Below are 19,830 nucleotides of genomic sequence, written 5' to 3'. Positions count from 1 at the left end.
TTCCTAAAATTGTATCTTTTAGCACTTTGTTTCTAGCAGTAAAAATTTACACCGAAATGCCTGCGATGTCAAAGTCTGATATGTAGTTATTTTATCATCAAGATGATTCCTAAAGAGGTGTCAGATGAAAAACAAAGAGCAGTGTAATAATCACCCGAAGGGATCATGACTAAAGAAATGGCAGCACATGAAGTGCCGAAAAAAAATCCCAAAAAAGCCAGCAGGGATCTGGCAAAGAACCTGAGAAATCTGTCCTCCCTAAACATTTTTTTTTTACAAAAAAAAAAAAAGCTTTATATCTGCCAAACTGTTACTTTTGGCCTCCAAGTAGTGAAATTGTTCTTGCTGCCAGCGCCTAAACACAAAGAACCAAAAGATCCATGACACTGATTTCTTCCTTTTTAAGCTTTTATGCTTAAAAATAAAACATTACAAGACTCAAACTAAATACTTTCTATGAGACCGATCATGACAAGCCTAAATTAATTAAACTTCCAATGTCTTAAGATAGAAACTTGATACCCTTTGAAAAGTCTGATGAATTCTTCGCAAGAGCACAAGGGACAAGAAAATCTGGATAACTGGGATATACTGTATATGTATAAAACAAGAATGTTTTGCAAAACGGAAAGGTGAATGTGAAGGCAGTGCATTCAGGGTGACATATGCTGTGAAGCAGCAAAGCCCTTCCCAGATGATGTCAGGGCTTGATAATCTGAAGCAGAATTTGTTGCCTTGGTGTCAAAGCGCCTCGGAAAGTCACAAAGTACACTTCCAGCAAACATGCGGAGTGTTGATCAACCACTGGGGTCAAAGGATGGTTTATCTAACCATCACCACAGCAGCTCACTGGTTGCCACAACTACTGGCGACAGGGAGGAGCTGCACACTGTGAGGCTTTGGGATGGCTCCACCTGTAGCACAGACCGTCGCTGGCACTCAGGAACTCATCTGGTTAGGAAGTAACTCACAAACAGGAACGGCGCCTTAGGCTTTTATTCCTTTTGCCTTACATGCAAATTAAACTTTATTGCGTCTAAAAATCATCACACTGACATAAATAACACAGGGAAAGCCAAAGAGGTTATGTTAGAAAAGTCTGATTTATTTATAAAACAGATATATTAAGATTTGGGATTGTCTTTGTGCAAACGAGCAGAATGTTAAGACAGAAAATATTAATAAATTCAATTCCAGTGTACAATTCTCATATTTACAGACATTTCAAATCCTTGAGAACAACAGTTTTTACTCCCTTCAATGGTCAAAGACAATAGAGATCATGAAACCTCACAGGACAGCGTATCATGCACCTTCGTGCTTAATGTCAACTGGCAGAATGAAATGCAAAGCTGAGGACAGAGCTTGTGCCAAAAGCTAAACCTTACAGAGTGCTTTGTTCTTTTTAAAAAACAACCACATGTATACTTAGAAGCGCTGGTCACATCCACCATGCCACAACACTACAAATGTTAAAATCAATCACCATTTGGTATTTATAAACCGAGGAGCTGCATACAAATTAGAATACACTGTACATGAAACTATGCTGATTGTATCAGTGTTGCTCATGCAGTGACCCAACTTCCTGCCAGGAATTGGTGCACAGATTTTAAAAAGCAGCTTAAGCAAGGCAACTCTTTATCTGAGCTACCCTCATGTCTTTCTGGTTGCAAAACAAACAAAAACAGGCGACACAAAAGAGTCATCATGAAAAAAAAAAAGATTTCTCTCCACAAAGTTTCCTGCTTTTTGTTCTGGTCCGGACTCCTTTCACAGCTCTGTCTCCTTTTCTCCACCGTCTGAGTCTATGTAATATTCATCGTCCGTTGTTGTGTCAGAGTTACTGTCTGAGGATTCGTCAAAAGTGTTGAGACTGGACACAAAGCCCCTGGAGGGCCGATGTGCTCTGGAGGACTGGCCGTCTGGTTGGTGTGCTGCTTCTGGTGAGCTGGGAAAGGTGGGGGTAGGAAGACTAGTAGGTCTGGACATGCGTCTGGTTACTGGTGAGAGGGGAGGCGTCGGAGGAGGGGTTGGGGGACCCTCTGCATCCCATGAAAAGTGGCAGATGTTCTTGCTGGGACTGCGAAGAAGACCTGCGCTTGAGGGAGTACCAGTACTGGACTGAGAAGGGGGCACTCCTGAGCTCCACTTTGCCAAGCACTGAGTCAGTGATCGAGGGAGGGATCTGGATCGCATCTTCTCAGTATCACAGGGGAAACGTGACATGCGAGGGTCGTGCTCAGGCTGGGTATAAAACGGTCCCATTTCAGCAGGTGTGACGGACCTCTGGTGCAACTCATTGCCGCTACTTGCAGGAGATAGAGCGGGGTGAGAAAGGTCGCCCACGCTCAAAAACCTGGTCCCAGTCGAAATCCGTCCAGGCCGAGCCGGTCGACTGGAGAGGACAGAGCTTACAGAGAAGGATCTCCCCGGTTCAATGCCATACTTTAAATCTGCGTACGATGACGTAAAGGGTTCGTTTTCCTTTCCTGGACTTGAAGTGGGGGGACCGGTAGATGCCCGGCTCCTTCTTGAGACTCCCAACCTGATTCCATCCACGGCCTCAAATGGAGAGGAGGATTCCCTGCGCCGCTGAAGCTTTGGGCTGAAGAATACATTGTCCTCGAACACTTCCGCAGTGGAAAATTGGGAGACAGGTGAAAGAGAGGAAAATGGTGAGAAGGGACTCCTGGGGCTGGGTGTAGACTTCCTGCTCTGACTTGGATAAGCAAAATTAGGGCTGAGGCTCCCATCAATACTGTGATCCGAAAAGGAGAGGAACTGGCTTGTGGCTGTATGCTGTCTCTCACTGTTTTCACACATATCAAACTTTTCAACTGGGCCATGGACTGTCAGATGAATTTGACTTTGAGGTGCGGCACAAGAATTCGGATCCTCTCTTTTGTTGCCTTGAGCGGGATGTTCTGACCAGATGGGCAAATCATTTCCTGCCTTTCTTTCTCCAACAGGCAGTGCTGGCACGAGAGTGTATCTATTGTCAGTTTGTCTTTTCGTGCCCTCTGTTTTCACTGCCTTGTCTTTCAGTACCATCTCCTTCTCCTGTCTTCGTTCCTCCAGAGTTTTGGTACTGTCTGCGCTGGCATCGCTGACACTGCTCACGTCGCTTGATCCGCTGACAGAAGGTGTTTGGGAAGTGCGCCTCCACTTCCACGGGAAGGACAAATCCTCCTCTGTTCGCTTGGAGCTGAATTTTTGCTTCAGCTTGTTAAACATCTGGTCCATTTTGTTGCAACTCTTGGCGACCCTGTCCGACTCTGATCTAGGTAAACCAGAGCTTGGTGTGCTGACGCTTCTCTTTATGCCAAACCGGCTTTTCTTAGGACTTTCTTCATTATTAACCTCAACTGAATAAAACTTACTTTTACCCAGAACGCTCTCCTTCGCGCCTGTGTTACTGGTTTCATCAGGACTGGGTTCACTCTTTGCTGACCTGCCATCACTGGAGCTCTGCTCAGAATGCCTGCGCGACCTTTCAACTACTTCATTACTCTGCGCTGAGCCTGACTGCGGCTTAAACTTGGTCTCCACAGAAACCAAAGTGCTTGCGTTGTGTTGTGAAGATGTAGGTGTGGTGTCCTTTGGGGTGTCTGCAGCTACATCTGATTTAGATTTAATTTTGTAAACAAGTGTTTCGGTTACATAGGTTGAAGAGAAGCTGTGTTCCTCATCACCTAAAAGAGACTGTGAGGTGATATGAACCCTGTTGTCAAAAAGCTGTAGCTGACTATTTGGCTGATATTGGACGTGGCCTTGAAGGTTATTATTGTTGACCCGGTCAGTGTCTGACAGACTGTATACAGAGCTTTCTTGTTTTGCAGTTCCGCTTTGGAAAGGCTTTAAACTAGCCTGGGATGGTCTAACAGGCGACAAAGGGGGTTTGAAAGCGGAGACAAATGGGTTAGCATCTGATAAAGTCTGCGGTGTATGATTCAAATGAGAAGGTTGAGAAATCAGAAATGTCTGTGGTGAGGTCTTCAGCTCTCCTTTTGTCTGCCTGGTAGACATTAGTGTAGAGTAAGGTGGGGTGCTATAGCGATTTGTATACCCACTGTGGAAGTCAGGAGGGAGGGACAGGGGAGCGGAGTGACGACACTGAACTGTGCCAGACTCCACTGACAGCGTACGTTCCTGCCTGGTTGTAAACGGGCCCTGTACTCCCTGGTCGGAGTTCATGGTGTCACCAAATGTGTGCTTGTTTATCCCACGCTCCCTGGTCACTACCTCAGCACAGTCGGATGATAAGGAGCGATATTTTCCTCCTTTTCCCGGCTGTGTGTTGTTAAAAGCCTTGTGTTCACCCCCTTCTGGACTACCTGACTGTGGATACGAGAAGGCAGCGAGGGGGCTTTGGGTGAGCTTTGTGGGAGCTGAAGAGTTGTTTGCCTGGACCTGGGGAAGATCTGGCTTCTCCACACTGACCGACTCTGAACACTGTCCATCCACCGAGTCCTGCCACGTTACTCGCCTCTCTCTCTTTCCATGTTTTTTTGGTTCTCTTTCTAGACTGTTATAAACTATGCTTTTTAATTTGGGGGGAGAAGGTTCTGAGGTGGGACTAGCGATTACTGGAGTTGCAGGGGGTGTTAGGAGAGAGGAGGCACTCACAGGAGTTGGTGACATCATGGTGGAAGCGACAGGAGGGCTCAGGGTGGACGGGCTACGGGGAGTGGTACCACAGGATGTGGTTGGAGTGGCTGGTGTGTAGCTATTATTGTGAGTGTTTACCGAAGGAATAAGGCTGGTCACGGGTTTAGCGTGGTAAGGTTTAGGAAGGCAGACATAACTTCTTTTAAAACCAAGAGGTGAGACGTTGGATTTACTGGCAAATGTTGATGTTTGAGCTGAAGAAGAGTGAACACTGTTGTTAGAAGAAGCCTGTTGAGACTGGAAAGAAAGCGCATGTTTTGTGTTTGAACTGTCATAGGTAGTTTGAGAAGGATAAGGTTGGTCGCTCGGAGCGGAGGAATAACTGTGGAAAAGAGGGAGTTTGCTCAACTTTTGTGTGTCCATTTTGTTTTGAGATGTAGGTGCACTGATGGATTTCAGTGGAGAACCATTGTATTTGCCAAAGTTATCTGCGGGCAGATTTGAGGTCATGGGAGTAAATGAAGTAGACGAAGGCACACGAGCTGAGAGCAAAGTCTTTCTTTCATCATTCTTGTCTGGAACCTTGGTTTGCTTTAGTGTTGTTTGCTCTAAAACTGTGCTAACTTTAGAAGCAGGTCGACAATCAGGCATACTCTGAGGTTTTTGTGGTTGTCTATTGTCTCCATTGAAGCCACGCTGCTGGATGGCAGTTCTTTCTGATTCAGGTGACCGCATCTTTAAAGAGCGGTTCGTGTTGCTTTTGCGAGCCAACTCTACTTTGTTGTTGTTATCACTGTTAAGCATATAACTACCCAGTCTTTTGTTGTCTGTCAGACTCGGAGAGTCCGTTTTCTCGTAGTCTTTCTTGTTTGTGTTTTTCACACTGACAGGAGAACTGCCTTCCTGAGAAACTTGTTTCCACCAGGAAGTGGATTTCAGGTTTGCTCGCCTTGGAAGACTGTGAGTTTTTGAAGGAGCAGAGTGATCAAGCGGAAAATATCTAGTAGGAGAAATCGAGCTCTCTGAGAAAGGGATCGTGTTGTCCACATTCTCACAATTTTGCTGCCTCTGAAATGTAGGTTTGGAAGATGTAAAACTAGTTTGGGTCATCTGAGACTGCTGGGTATAAGAATCGTCTTTCATAGTTCTGCTTGTTGGTGAAGTTAGAAACGAAAACTTCTCAGATACGTTTCTCTCTCTATGATCGGAGCCGACAGGAGAGAGTGCCGGTCCGGTTTCAGTTGTCCTGTAAGAAATCGGAGAAGGAGAGAGGACAGACTTTGGTCTCTCTTGTTCATTATTATTGAGAGAACAGTTCCGAGATGAGGACTTCCCCTCAGGGAGGACAGGAATTTGACTGGAGTTTGTGGAATTGGGGTTAACTCTTCTAAAAGACTGGAGAAAGCTGCTCGTTGCTGGATTTGCACTAAGAGATGATTGTCGTCCTTGGAGGTCCATTTGGGGATGCCTTTGTTCATTAAGGTTAGGGGAGAGGTGAGACCAAGACGTTGGAGAAGTGGCTAAAGGGCTTATAGCGCCCGAATCTAATGAAACAGTTGAAATCATGTCCTTTTTAGTGTTGAAATCCAAGCTTGAAGGATCACTTTTACTTGACCAGCCCACTGTATTACTTCTGGTTCCCAGGACTCTCCTTGGAATGTTCGATCCATCCATGAACACATTCTTCACACCTTGTTGGTGATTTGGTGACGTATTTGCACCTTCTTGCAAATCCGCCTGAGCTTCTGAATATCCAGTTCCATCAAACCTTTTGGTCCGCCTTACACGACCACCCCACTGAGGAGCGAGAACTGTCACCATGGTGGAAGACAACATGGACACAGGCTCATCCGAACGGTTGCCAAAATAGGAATGGTTTTCAAGGTGTGTTTGGTGTTGTTTTTTGTCTTTTTCAGTTCCAGTTAAAGATCCGGTGCACCGTCTGGACTGTGATTCACAGGGTCGTCCGTACAAGTCATTATTATTATGTTCATTTGCTCTGGCGTTACTATTAGGAAGAATGTGAGTTCTGTTCAGGTTCCCGGTTACTTCCAGATCATGGTTAACAACATTGAGGAGTTTTTCTCTCTTCTTGGTTGAAAACAGGATTGTCTCTGACGATGGACATGCGCTGGTTGTTCCTATGGACGAGCTGGATGAAGTTCCATTAACCTGTTGAGATACACAACATTACCATCACTGACTGAATGTGCTGGATCTGCCTCAAAACAAGTTATTTTTCTCACCACAAAATACTCCTCCCTAGACACAGAATGATTGATATTTAGCCACATAACAACCATAAACCTCAATGTATTTTATTGGGATTTTAGATAATAAACAATGTGGAGCTCTGCAGCCCCTCCAGAGTTACCTAATGTCTAGTTCACACTGCAAGATTTTTATGCAGATTCTTGTCATGGTTTTCTCCTTCCAACAGCCTTAAGCATGCCATAAATTATCGGGACGCCTCTCAAGGATTATTGCTGTTGTGTGTGGTGTGTTAAGAATCACTTGGCAAGACATTGGGACCACTCTGATGTAAAATCTGAGGCATTCGAATGGTTGGATCGTCCTGGTCCGATTTTGCAGTATGTGTGGTGTTCCCTGAAGAGAAACACAGCAGAGTCTATTGAATGTGTCGCTTAGTTAATTAGAAAGGGAGGGGATTTCCCTCCCTGTTTCAGGGAGGGAAATCCAAAATACACAGAAGACAAAGCTGCCATGGCAGACCAGAAAATCTGGCGGACATAGTTTTTTTCTCTCTCTCTGTTGAATATAGTCCAGAAGCTGTCGACATTACCTTTTCCCGGTTAGCCACGTTTGTTTACTCTGAACTCACATGTTTGGTGTCGAGAAGTTATGCGAGGCGTTATGCGAGAGGATATCCGTCTGAGATCTCGATGTCGGTGAGTGAAAATTGGTTTGTGTTGCTCCGGTCACATAGCTGGACACCACACACTCTATGACCCCACACCTGTTATACCTAAGATTTATCATCCTGCGGTGGTCTCAGGTTTTGAAAATCGGACAATGATTTTAAAATTTTGTTGTGTGAACTAGACATAGCAACAATCATATTAGAATACAGCCTTGCACTAAGAAATTCACTGGTGTTCCTTTGTCTTTATTCTGCTTTTTGTTGACTGATGTTTTCCTAAAAACAATCTGTCACTTCTGAAGAAACTGGATTTCACTGGATATTATTTATACATATCAAAATAAAGCGTGGTGATTGCCACACAATTGCTTTTATGCTTTTTGCTTGTGGAAATCTGTTAAGACATGTATAATTTTTCTTTTCCTTCACAATTACACAATAGTATGCAATAGTCTGCTGCGTAAAGTCCCAAAAAAATGCATCAAAGTGTCGTTGTAACAGGTCAAAAATATTGAACGGACAGGGATACTTTTGCAAGGTGCTGCCGTGTATTTTAAGTACAGCCATCACATAACTGTGTTTCAGTAGTTGTTTTCATAAGTCAACTTGCTCTTATCATCCTTATCTCACCAATGCAAATTCCTAAGCAGCCCTGAAAAAAGCTTCCTGACTTTTACAGCAGGAAGGCTGCTATCATAATTCCTATTTTTTCCTCTCATGTGCTATCACAATTTCTAAATACATGCTGACTTCAGCTGGAGCTTTTTAAAAGCGTACGTTCCCATGCAATAGCTATTTTAGAGATTGAAGCCTTGTCAAACAGGTTATTTTGAAAGGCATGAGAGAGTTCCAGGGACACAAAGGCACACGCACACACACACACACACGCATGCGCGCATGCACACGCACACACGCACACACACACACACACACACACACACACACACACACACACACACACACACACACACACACACACACACACACACACACACACACACACACACACACACACACACACACACACACACACACACACCCTGTCTCTTCCAACTGTTAAAATAACCATCAATCTCAGATGTTTTTAAGTGTCACTCAAAGATCCAATCACAGAAAACCGTCGCCTGGTTGTAAAGAACTGAAAGCTTTGAACTCTCCTCTTGATTAGAGCGGAAACTCTTTGAATAATGTCGGCTCAAAAACTGTAATTTGTCGTATCACTTTCACGAGAAATTATCTTTACCTGCAAGGCGCTGTTCTTGGTCTCGGCTAACTCTGGGTCAACCAAGCTAGAAACAAGGGGGGGAGAGAGAGAGAGAGAGAGAGAGAGAGAGAGAGAGAGAGAGAGAGAGAGAGAGAGAGAGAGAGAGAGAGAGAAAGAGAGAGAGAGATTTAAATGTGAAATCAATCTGATATTTTAAAAACATGAAAAAAAATACATTTTATTAGTAGGTTATGGCAAGAATAAGCAACTCTACACAATGGTTTTAACAATAATTTCTGCAGTTAGACATGCCATTCCTCCTGGACTGTCGTTCCTCTGCTCTACTGTAATGTTTTTAAGTGCAAACATTAGAGGGATTACATGGCCAACAACTTCCACGGGAACGCTGATCAACCGGATTGTCGGCATTCCTCGCTTCCTTGTTCTTCTCTAAACAGCTTTCCCAGAGTCAGATGTTCTCCGACTTTGCACCGCATGTTCTGTCTTCGTTCACTCTTCGAGCACTGAATGTAAGGAGGAACAAAGGAACAATAACACACACCCTATATTCAAGATGTCTATATAAGGGAATAACAGTCTAATATGACTGCGGGCAGATGAGAGACGGGGTTGAAGCAGGAGAGTCGGATCTCCGTTGACAAGCCACACGGCAGCGTGCAAACTTACAGAAAATAACTAATGTAGAGTCATTCTTTTCACAATGTGATTCATATTCATACATCTAAAATACAAAGTAATTTTTTCTTCTTTTTTTGCAGAAAACAGGAAATATCTGGTAGAGTTCATGCAATATTGACTCAAGAAGGAAACACAAGGAAAGTAATTAGCCAACTGGAGGATGATCTGAGAAACTATGTGACGCATCAACTGAAACAATGCTAAGTTATACTTCCTGAAAGACTTCCCACACTTTATTTAGGAGTTTCATTACAACCTTTGTGAAAATACAAAAAAATAAAAAAATACGCCACTTCCTTCTGCACACCACCGTAGACGGTAACGCATCACAAATGGAGGGCAGCAAACCAGGTCCAAAGATTCAATTACTGTTTGACTAAATGTTAGAAAAACATGTGATTTAAATGGCAGAATGAACCTTTATGAGCAGATATTGTAAAACAAAACACTCCGTACCTGGACCACGCCTCTAGAGTCTTCTCTAGTCCCAGCTTCGGCTTGGAGAGTCGGAAAATGAGGCTGGTGACGAGGATGGAGCCAGCAGCGTTCTGGATCTTGACCTCTGAATGACCCCAATGATAAGCCTTGTCCTTTCCTAGACTGTCTGCTGATGTGTTGTCCTGCTGTTCACTAATAAGAAACGAGCAGAAAAACATTTGAAATCAGACCGATCTCTTAGTTCAGAGTATTTTTGATGCAAATATTCATATTGTTCACATAGCTTAAAAGTTGATTTATCAGATTTGTCTGATCAAACTGCTGGTTTTGCCTGATTATTTCACTAGGAAGTGAAGTAATCACACTTTGGTGAGTGAAATCGAGTTGTGTGGAAGCCGATATGCAGAATTAGGGAGACACTGTGTAAAATATAGTATTTTAGCATAGTGTATTTTCTATTACTTTTACTTCTTAATTTTTGTCTGAAGAATTAACCTATCTGACTGGTGCATCTAATTAAAATCACAAAATCATCAACAAGATTTTATGCATTCATTTCACATGGAGTAGTTTATTTCTTTTCATTTTGACAATTATGATTTTAAAGCTTATTAAAAAAAATAGACTAGAACAAGTCTACACAATGACTGGGAAGATCAGATTACATATTGCTCAGAAGACAAGCAGGTTAAGACACAAAGATAGCGGCTGCTCACTAAGAGCTGTATCCAAGCACAACAGAGGAATGTTGATAGGAAGGAAAAATGTGATAGAAGAAGACACACACACATATGCAGAGATAAGCTCAACCTTCCTATGATTGAGGGGTGAAGTCCAATCAGAAAGTAAGGGAGAAATTCACACAGACTGTCTCATTTCTTCATTGGACTACCAAGGTCACGTTCCATCTCTTTGTTGTTCTTGCAAAATATGAACATTTTCTCAGGTGTGAGAAACAAAATAATTTGGCAATTTTTCATGCTTATTAAGAAATCCGAATTAAAAGAAATGATATGAAAGCAGCTGAAACAAGAAATGGCTTGGTTTAAGATGTGTAACTTAGTAGTCCAGATCTTAGAGTAAGTATTTGAAATAATAAAATATGACACAGTGAAATTCCCAGACTCAAATTCAAGACACTTCTGTGGCCACAAAAACACATACGGTGAAATATTAATGGGCAACACTGGCTGCAAAACACAAAACAAAAAAAAAGAAAAAAAGTTACTAACCTACATGAATGAAATGTCAACAAAGTTTTTGTTGTTTTATTGAACAAGTTGCAACTGGCATAGTCGTATATTGGTATAGTGCTCATAAATAATTCACAATCATTTATTGTGTAGCCTAAGCCATTCTTTGCGATATCGACTGAGACGATGCTGTGGTAACACCACATGTGTGATATACAGTATTGTGCAGTTATACTTCTATCATCTTCCTTATAAATGAAATGTTACCTGCAGAGCCAACGAATGGGCTTATATTCTCCCTCCGCTACCCCTAAAGCTATTTTTTTAATTCAAAGGAAACTGGAGGTCACTTCAAGAAGAATCAATGGTTATTGGTGTTTCTGAAGGAGAAATGGGAGCAAAGAAAGACATATTACTGTATGTTTGCTGAAAATAGCAGCAATCAGCAAGGCAACTCGAAAAATAGCCACACAACAATGCCAACAGGAATTAAGGATGGTATTCCTTATAAGCTTCGGCGCGGTTGGGGCTGTGCCAGAAAGTAAACACATCTGCAAGGGTTTCTATGTTCCACATATGTGAAGCTATTTAAAACATTTTTGACAATTCCAAGTCTCACATCGAAGTTATTGACATGTACCTTGTCGTGTATCTGTTTCACAGTAGCTCTTAGCATCAGAGATAAAGGGATCGGTGGCAGTCAGCCACTCTGCTACGATCGTTCAAGAAATTCCTCAAATATTGATTCAGGACGTCCCTTGTTAAACATGGATTCCTCTCCAAGACCCTTCTGTATATTTACCCGAGATCATATCAGAAAATATCACGGATGAAACAGTTCAACATTTTTAAACGTATGCATTCAGAGGGTAAGACGAGTTTATTTGTGGGATGAACTAAACTGCACGGCTACTAAATTGCAACCCTAGAAGGGAACCAACTGGGAACAAACCAGAGCTTTAGCAAATCCCCCACTATGACTAAGGAGTACAATTTGTGACAGTTGTGGTTTCACAGTCAAAAACAGTGACAGAGGAAGAAAGGTGGACAGCTGCGCCTCGAGGAAATAGCAAAGAATGTTGCTGCGGCGTTTCCCCTGCAGTCCTCATCAATTATTACTATAAATTCCAGCTCTTAACAATCATTAATGTCATCGGTACTCGCTTGAGTAACCAACAGTCATAGACTGGATAGCGTCTGGGGAAATGTTGAGAAAACACAAAGGTTATCCTGGAATGACCGGTTCATTTTTTCCACTTTGATGATATAGCAACACGAAAAAACACAGCAACTCGTTTTCTTGTGGCAACGGAGGGTTTCATAAGGGAAAAAAAAAATTTCACAAACTTTGTGATTCAACGCAATTTTGGCTGCTACGTTTTCCCCGTTGATGGTTCTAGTGCTTAATTGTATTTCTAGTATTCATCTGAGGCATTTTAAAAAGACCCATTTCACTGTATTGAAGCTAAAGTGATGTAATAGGAGTTATGACTGAGCCTTGTAAATGTTTAAAAGTTTAAGAAGTACCTTAAAACAGGAAAAAAAAAATCAATAAATTACCAATTATAAAAAATTAATCCTGACTCACTAGTGAATCATTGACCCTCTGTGTGTTTTTGCAGTGATATAATAACTGCAGGATGGAACCGGTCTGAAGATAAGGCCAAAGGAGAATTAAACCACTCCTCTTGCCTTTATTGCTCTGAAAGTGTAAGTCTGATTTGCTGGGTTTATGTAACAAGTCAACACTTTCTCCTCCAGCCAGCGAACCGAGTGAAGACGCCCACTCACGGAGTCACTAAAACTTGCATATGTGCAATCCGCTGCTGCAACCCACTGCTGGTGTGTCAAACCAGTGCAGCAAGGATCAACTCTTGAGTAAACACAGCAAATGTAATGTCAGGAATTGTCTCTAAAAGGGCATTCACTTCCACTTTTTTATAAAAATGTACAGTTAGGAGGCTGAATTTTTTTTTTCATGTGTGTGACATAGGGTTAGGCGATAAAACAATAACAATATCCATTACAATAGACACATGATCCAGATTAACAGAAAATACGTCCGATGGAATTTTGATGATTTCACTGAACTCCAATCCAGAACTGCACAGCATTCTGGGGGATGTAGGCAGAAGAAAGACTTTAGCCACTCAACCTCTCACCGCCAAATAAGAAAGGTTGTTGGTATCAACTAACTCACTCACTCTTTGGGTACCTAGCAACAACCTGATGAGTAGAGTAACATGCGCAGCAGCAGTGTCACGTTGCCCCCAACATACTTGGGTGTACTTCAGTCCTCAAAAGTCTTCGCTTAAAGAGGACAAAGGTACGTTTTCAGGACAGCAGATGCGTACTCGGTGACACACCAAATCGCACAGAAAACTGCTCAGAAGGGAAACGGCATTCACATCGAACTGCTTAGTATACGACACCGAGTTGATAATGGTGGGAGTCAATGCAACCAGTGGCAAAGACGTGTAGCGTGACGGCTACTGCGAGCAGCACTGACAGTTGTGCGGTAGTGAAAACAAAATGGGGATAGGCGCCCAACTAGCTTATTAAACTTGCTGTAGGGTCCATTCAGATTGTGGGAAATGAAGGACTTTGTCTCAAGAAATGTAGGCGATTAGTATCCTTCTCAACCATCAGTTTATGCGGTGAGGTTCACAGAATACAGTATGCCTGAGGATGTGGGAGCAGTTTCAGATTTAGCCACCCTGCTTCATAGCGGCTTAAAAATAAAAAAAGGTCACAGTGGAGTGACGAGTACAACAGCTCAAGAGGAAATTGTGGATAAAAGAAAAAAAGGTCAGTTTGGCAGCATTTTGGATGGTTAAAATCTAATCAATAATTATCGATATCAACTGATCTGAATTGCTTGTATCATATGTTTTTCAGCATTAGCCGAGCCCTACTGTAACCTTTTTTTTTTTTTCATTTTTCCTCAAGCTTATACAGAGCTCAATCCCACCTTACCCTCAGGGGTGATTTACTGGCATCACCCGAGAATATTATGCATTAAAGCCTGCTGGAACAAGAAATGAGAGAAAGGGCGACGCAGAGAGAAAGGCGAGGAAAGAGAAGACAGCCTCATGTTTTCAGAATGTTCCACGTATAACACACCTTTAGCATCTTACGCCTCATTTTCCTTAAGACATCTGAAGATGCATTCTTGCATGGCAGAGATACTAATGCTTTTAGATCCTTTGAAGGAGAAAAAGGCTCATTTGCCATTGTGGATCAGATCGACGTTCACAAAAACTTATTAGCTCTCCTTCGTAAGTAAGAGTGTGACCCAGGCATCCTTCGTTTAGAGGTCACTAAAGGTTGCCAAGTTTGCTTGTCGGGCTTCCACAGAAAATGAAGGGCGGGGCAGTCAACTATTAGCTTGTTCCTGGGACTGTAGCCGCCTCAAGCAAGGCGCCCTTCCCTACTAATTGGTCTCTAGGTGGTGGAACTGCATAAGAGCGCAACGTGGGGTGTGTTAACTTTCTCTGCTTAATTGCTTTGTCTTTCTAATTAGTGCTCCTTCATCGCAGCACTTGGACAACTCGGTGCAACAACTGCTCGTCATTAGGTTCTTTCCTTCTTCAAACGTGCATCCCACATTAAAGTATTAAAGGTAACAGGAGGTTCAGAGGCTCCCCACTGAAATGATGATGAGATCAAGGGGCCCCAATGCTCATCAGTCATTCATTGTGATTGGCCTCGATTATGCCATCTTTCTGACCTTTTCCTACAGCTGTGGAGAGTAAAAGGGCCGAGAGGGATTCAAGTCCCAACAGTGGAGAGTTGTCAAGGCTGGGCCGGCATAATTAGCTGAAACAGAGGCTGTGTATAGTGATGTGTGTGTTGTTTTACCAGCTAATAACGCTGATGTGGTTTGTGGGAAGAGAGGCAATTATAGGTTTATTCTTCTTTGATCGTTGTCAGAATCACGTTTTGGCAAATTTAGATGAGAAACTTTTTTTTTTTGCTGTACTCAGCTTTCTTTGAAACCTGAAAGTCGTGTTCTCTAGACTTTCAAATCTGAAGAGACAAATGGGTCTAAGTGTCAAGCCATATTGATGCCCTAGGGGAACAGGAAGCAATTAAAATGTAATTAAATGTACCTAGACATCTCTAGTTATTTTTACGTCGATGCACAAGACTGATGCTTTTATCTAAAAAATGTGGTTAGGTTCTGTCAGAGGTAATGGTGTAGAAACATGGTGCAAGATTAGACGGGAAGTGGAGGAAGAGTGAAATAAAGGTAGGTGATTGTTTCTACAGGATTGAGTCTTCAAGAGTTTCTCGAAGAGAGACAAGGTTTTGGTAGGTCACTGTAAAACGGCACATGAAAAGAGTCTGGATTGTCTTGAGGGTGGAGTATTCACTACTAGCCAAAAATACTTTGACAACCAAAGCGACTAAATCGCATTCAAGTAGATGGGTTTCATTAAGCTTTAGTAAGCTAACATCAGTGACTTGAATTTGCTCCGACCGGCTAAGGGTAGCCAGTGGGACACAGAGATGTGTCCCACTGACAACGTGTGTCTTTTAGGCTAACTGAAGACGAGACACAGATCCGGAGCATTTGAAGAGGTTTCACAGCATAGAACAAGAGACAAATTAGCAAAACGCTGCAGTAGTCAGAAGGCAGAAAATTAGCTTCTTAGCTTCTCAAGGTTCCAGCAAATTTTCCATTTCAAAATTCCAGATTATTGCAAACAAGTTTGTCATTTTCTGTAACAAAAAAACAACAACTTTATGCTCAAGTTTGATTTAAATGTCTGCATGTTAAGACAAATAATAAAAAACATGCTTGTAATTTAGTAGTGTGAAAAAAAGAGGTTGTTTCACTGCTTCTTTAGCATTTGGACAGAAACCAATTCCATTTCAAGACCTACAACATTCACGCTCATTTGAACTGGACTGATCTAAACAGAGACTCATTCAGAGTACAGACTGCAGCCAATAAACCTTTTATTCTAATTGTGAAAAAAAAACAAAAAAAAAAACAAAAAAAAAATTTTTTTTCTATTTAGCATCACAAGTACTTCAGGTCAAACCCAGGATTTTAAATCAGAAAGTTTTAAAATCGTGATGTAATGTGATTATGTCAGGATTTTACATAATCCTGATATAATCACGGGATTATAGCAGGATTTTTAAAATACTGGAAAAATGTCATCTAAATAACTCAGAGTCCCAAATACTGATTGCTGGAATAGTGCAGTGAAGATATGATGAAAATAGGTCTGGAGCAGAGAATGGAAATATAATTTAAAAAATATTTTCCATTCTTTCCATCTTATTCATAACAGGATGAACACAAAAATAAATTCCCAAATTTTCAAGGCTGCTTACAAACCACATATAGAAATCATATATTTCTATATTTGTCCATGCATACACTAATAAAATGGTTTTTGTTGGTTTTGCATAATTTTGAGCATTATTTTATTCTGTTATTGTAAATTAACATTGACAATGTTTTTTGTAATTATTATTCTTAAGAAGACCTTTTGCAAAATGTTGCCTTTTCACCAAATAACTTATAGAAAAAAGGGAAAATAATTCAGCACTTCCTTAATTTTGACTATTAATTGTTTAACTATCAACTATTTAACTATAAGCTGCAAATGTCCCTCGTTTTAGAGTAGAGAAAAACTTACAGGCATCAGTCACAGTCTGCTGACGACAGCAGAACAAAAGAAACTTCAGCCTTTATTTGACAGCTGATATGTAAAAAGACAGCTATCATGACTAGAATCCTGATCTCTCTTTGTTTTGATGCTCTGTAAGCCGATGAGTAACTGAGAGGCTTATTTTGGTTGCAGCATTATGTGCCTAATAGATGTTGCTGTTTTCCTTCTTCTTTTTTTTTTTTTTTCCCACATGAGGTCAGCTTCGCTGTGGGTGTGTGCACAAGCTGCCAGTTAGCACTTACATAACTGGAAGGACTAAAAAAGTGTGGGTGTGTGCGCTCAGCTCTGACGAGCATACGCAATGAATCAACTCCTGCAAATGATTTACTCCTTAAAATCCCGGTTAAGTTTCGGCCTAATGAGCTTCCACCTAATGGATTTTATGATACATCTGCGCGAGAGTCAACAAAACCCAGGCCAGGACAAAGTGAGACTTGTCCCAATGCTGCCACACCTTCATCGCATGTTAAATTTAAAGAAATACTGTTTGCTTTGCAGTCTATACGCTGGTACACCCTGCGCTGGTTCAGAAGGAATTAGTAGGAGGACAAGGGAAGCTCGATCTCCAACATGCACAGACAGTAATTGAGTGTGTATATATATGGTCGAGCTGCAGAGATCTGTGAGCAAGTACCAGCTCGCCGGTAAAAACGCTAACAACTGTGCCCTGAAGTAGCACAACCTGATGCTGGTGCTTTGTAGGTGCAATAAAATATCTGCACGGAGGCATGCAGCTACGCATGCAGTACGGGGGTCTGAAATTGCCAAAAAAGCAATAAAAGGACAAATAGATAAATCATTACTTAAATGTATCTATATTCGATTAAAGATTAAAATAAATGTGCACACAATAATTCATTAAATATGTAATTACATAAACATGATGGGGAGAAAAAAATCTAGATTTTCCAGCACATAATTATTTTACTATTTATGTAATTATTTAATTATGCTTGCTGAGGGACCTTATACATTTATATTATAGGTCAGTCTTTTCCATTGAAGTCAGTGCTCTAATCAATATTATTTAAAATTAACAAATTTTGAAGGTTGAAAAAAAAAAAAATCTATGTCGGAATATATTTGGTGAAAAGAGCAACAACTTCAATAAATTCCCCGTGCAAAGCAGTACAGAAAGAATGAACTAACTGAGTACAAATAAATGTTGAAGTATGATTTTAACAGATTTTTGATTTGTTTTATTCATGACTTTTATAAATTCTAAATATAACTACATGTTGATGTTTTAGACAAACATTTTATATATTCATGGACAAATCTGATATTTTTAAAGTTTAATTTTAAAAATGATACATGTAACTACAAATTATTATTAAACTTTTGGGCACTTTGGGAAGTCCATAGATACCACACAGAGCCAAAAAGGGAAGGTGATTTATTTTTATGGATGCGAGCTGTCAAGTAAAATAGGTTAGAAACTTAAATGGGTCATATTATATTCGATAACCTATAAACCGACCAAAATAAATTAGGAAAATAGCTTTGTAACAGTTAAATCCATACGTAGTATTAAAGGAATGTTTCCATACTATGGAGTGATAAAAATCTATGTATTATACAACTTATGAAATGTTAAATGACAGGATGATTCCATAGCCGAATTCACACAAATGAAGTCCTGAATCAATCACAGCTTTAATTTGTGCGACACGACTCAGATTTTTCCCAAATAACCCTTACATTTCTAAAACCGTCGTTTTTTAAGCGAAGTTTGGCGCGCGTTCGTCTCCCTTCATAATAACCCGTCCCGAATCGCTGCGAAAAAGCCACACAGAAGCTTAACAAGTACGCAGAATCGTGTACGAACACCATGAGAAGCGAAACCATTACACACTTATCACAAAGAGTCCCGTAAAAGTGAGTTTTAAAGTGATTTTCAGCTACCTTGCAGTTGGAGTCCATGCAGTTCTAGCTGTGGCGCACTGAGGCGTCGTTGTCTCTCCTCCTACTCCTGCAACTCTGAGCTCCAGCTCTGCAGCGTCACTTGTTGACATCCTATTTTAACCGGTTCAGTAGGACCTCGGCATTCAGGATGGGAGTGCACAGCATCTTAAAAATGCACAGAGGAATTCGCTGGGAACTTTCAGCGAACAGCGATGCCACGAAGAAGACATAACGTCAGGTCAAAGTACAACACCTCCGGTGACTGACAGGTGACCAAAGCGGAGACACGGGTGGCCCCGTCCCTTTACTGCAGGTTTCTTCCTTGGTCGTTTCCTTCCCCGACCACTTCTTCGTATCTCGTTATTCCCTCTTACCACTACATCTAATCACTTTGCAAAAATAAGGACAGCATTGGAGATATTTAAGCAGATATTTCTAATGTTTTGGCTAAAGATCCCTGCTTGTTGTTAATAAAAACTTTGTCAGATGTTTTATTGTGAAGAAATTGCACATAAATCAACCAGCTGGCACCACAAAAGATTGAAAATCTCACCATTTCAAGCTGTGCAACTTTTTTTTTTCTTTTTTGATGTTGTATTTTCTTTAGCGACAGTTGTAATTATCTAATGCTGATTCATCTTCTGCTTGTCTGAACCTGGAGAAGAGTTCATTCTCACTTTTTCTATTTGTAATTATAGTCTGTTTTGTAGTGATGGCTCATACTTGACAGTTCAGTTTCTGGTTAAAAGTCTGAGAAATTGTTGAAATTGAATCGAAAACACATTTCTTTCATTAATATATCGTAATGTTCCACTGGACATTTCTTCAGTGTGATATTACTTATCCCTATTTGAGCTTTTTCTTTTGGAAACTTTTTATTAAAACTATAAAACTCTAAGCCACTCCCCTGAATTGATCATATAAAAAAAAGGGAGAACAGTGAATCATTTTCACCTTGTGTTATTTCATGAACTTATTAGAAATGCTAATGAGATCATTAAAAAAATAAAATAAAATGATTAAAATTATAGTTATTTAAAAAATAAGTTAAAAATAACATTGCTTTTCTAGCAAAACACATTCTGACATAGATTTAATATACAAATTTTTTCACTGCTAATCCTCTTATGTTAAATGCAGAATGCAAAAATGTCAACAACAACAACAACAACAACAAAAAAGAGCATGTTTTTGACAACATAAACAAGA

The 19,830-nt window shown here is 40.9% G+C and overlaps 1 protein-coding gene across 4 annotated transcripts; it reads right to left on the bottom strand.

Annotated features, from left to right (window-relative positions):
- Positions 1 to 1,084: 1,084 nt before the first annotated feature.
- LOC103482309 (uncharacterized) lies at positions 1,085 to 18,904 on the bottom strand. 4 transcript variants are annotated; one of them, XM_081602023.1, is made up of 5 exons: positions 18,622 to 18,904; positions 9,852 to 10,025; positions 9,078 to 9,220; positions 8,736 to 8,781; positions 1,085 to 6,783 (listed from the first exon to the last, which is right to left on the bottom strand). In XM_081602023.1, the coding sequence occupies exons 1-3, from the start codon at positions 18,729 to 18,731 to the stop codon at positions 9,166 to 9,168; spliced, it is 339 nt and encodes a 112-aa protein (XP_081458149.1). In that variant the 5' UTR covers positions 18,732 to 18,904; the 3' UTR covers positions 1,085 to 6,783; positions 8,736 to 8,781; positions 9,078 to 9,165. The 4 variants fall into 4 exon arrangements, with proteins under 4 accessions (XP_081458149.1, XP_017157457.2, XP_008436622.2 ...); XM_017301968.2 differs by having other exon boundaries at positions 18,622 to 18,846; XM_008438400.3 differs by lacking the exon at positions 9,078 to 9,220 and having other exon boundaries at positions 18,622 to 18,846.
- Positions 18,905 to 19,830: the final 926 nt, after the last annotated feature.

The sequence above is a fragment of the Poecilia reticulata genome, chromosome 20 (assembly GCF_904066995.2).
Source record: "Poecilia reticulata chromosome 20, P_reticulata-male-v2, whole genome shotgun sequence".
Lineage (NCBI taxonomy): Eukaryota > Metazoa > Chordata > Actinopteri > Cyprinodontiformes > Poeciliidae > Poecilia > Poecilia reticulata.
The sequence above is the reverse complement of the archived record's forward strand: the minus strand, read 5'-3'. Positions and strand labels throughout refer to the sequence as shown.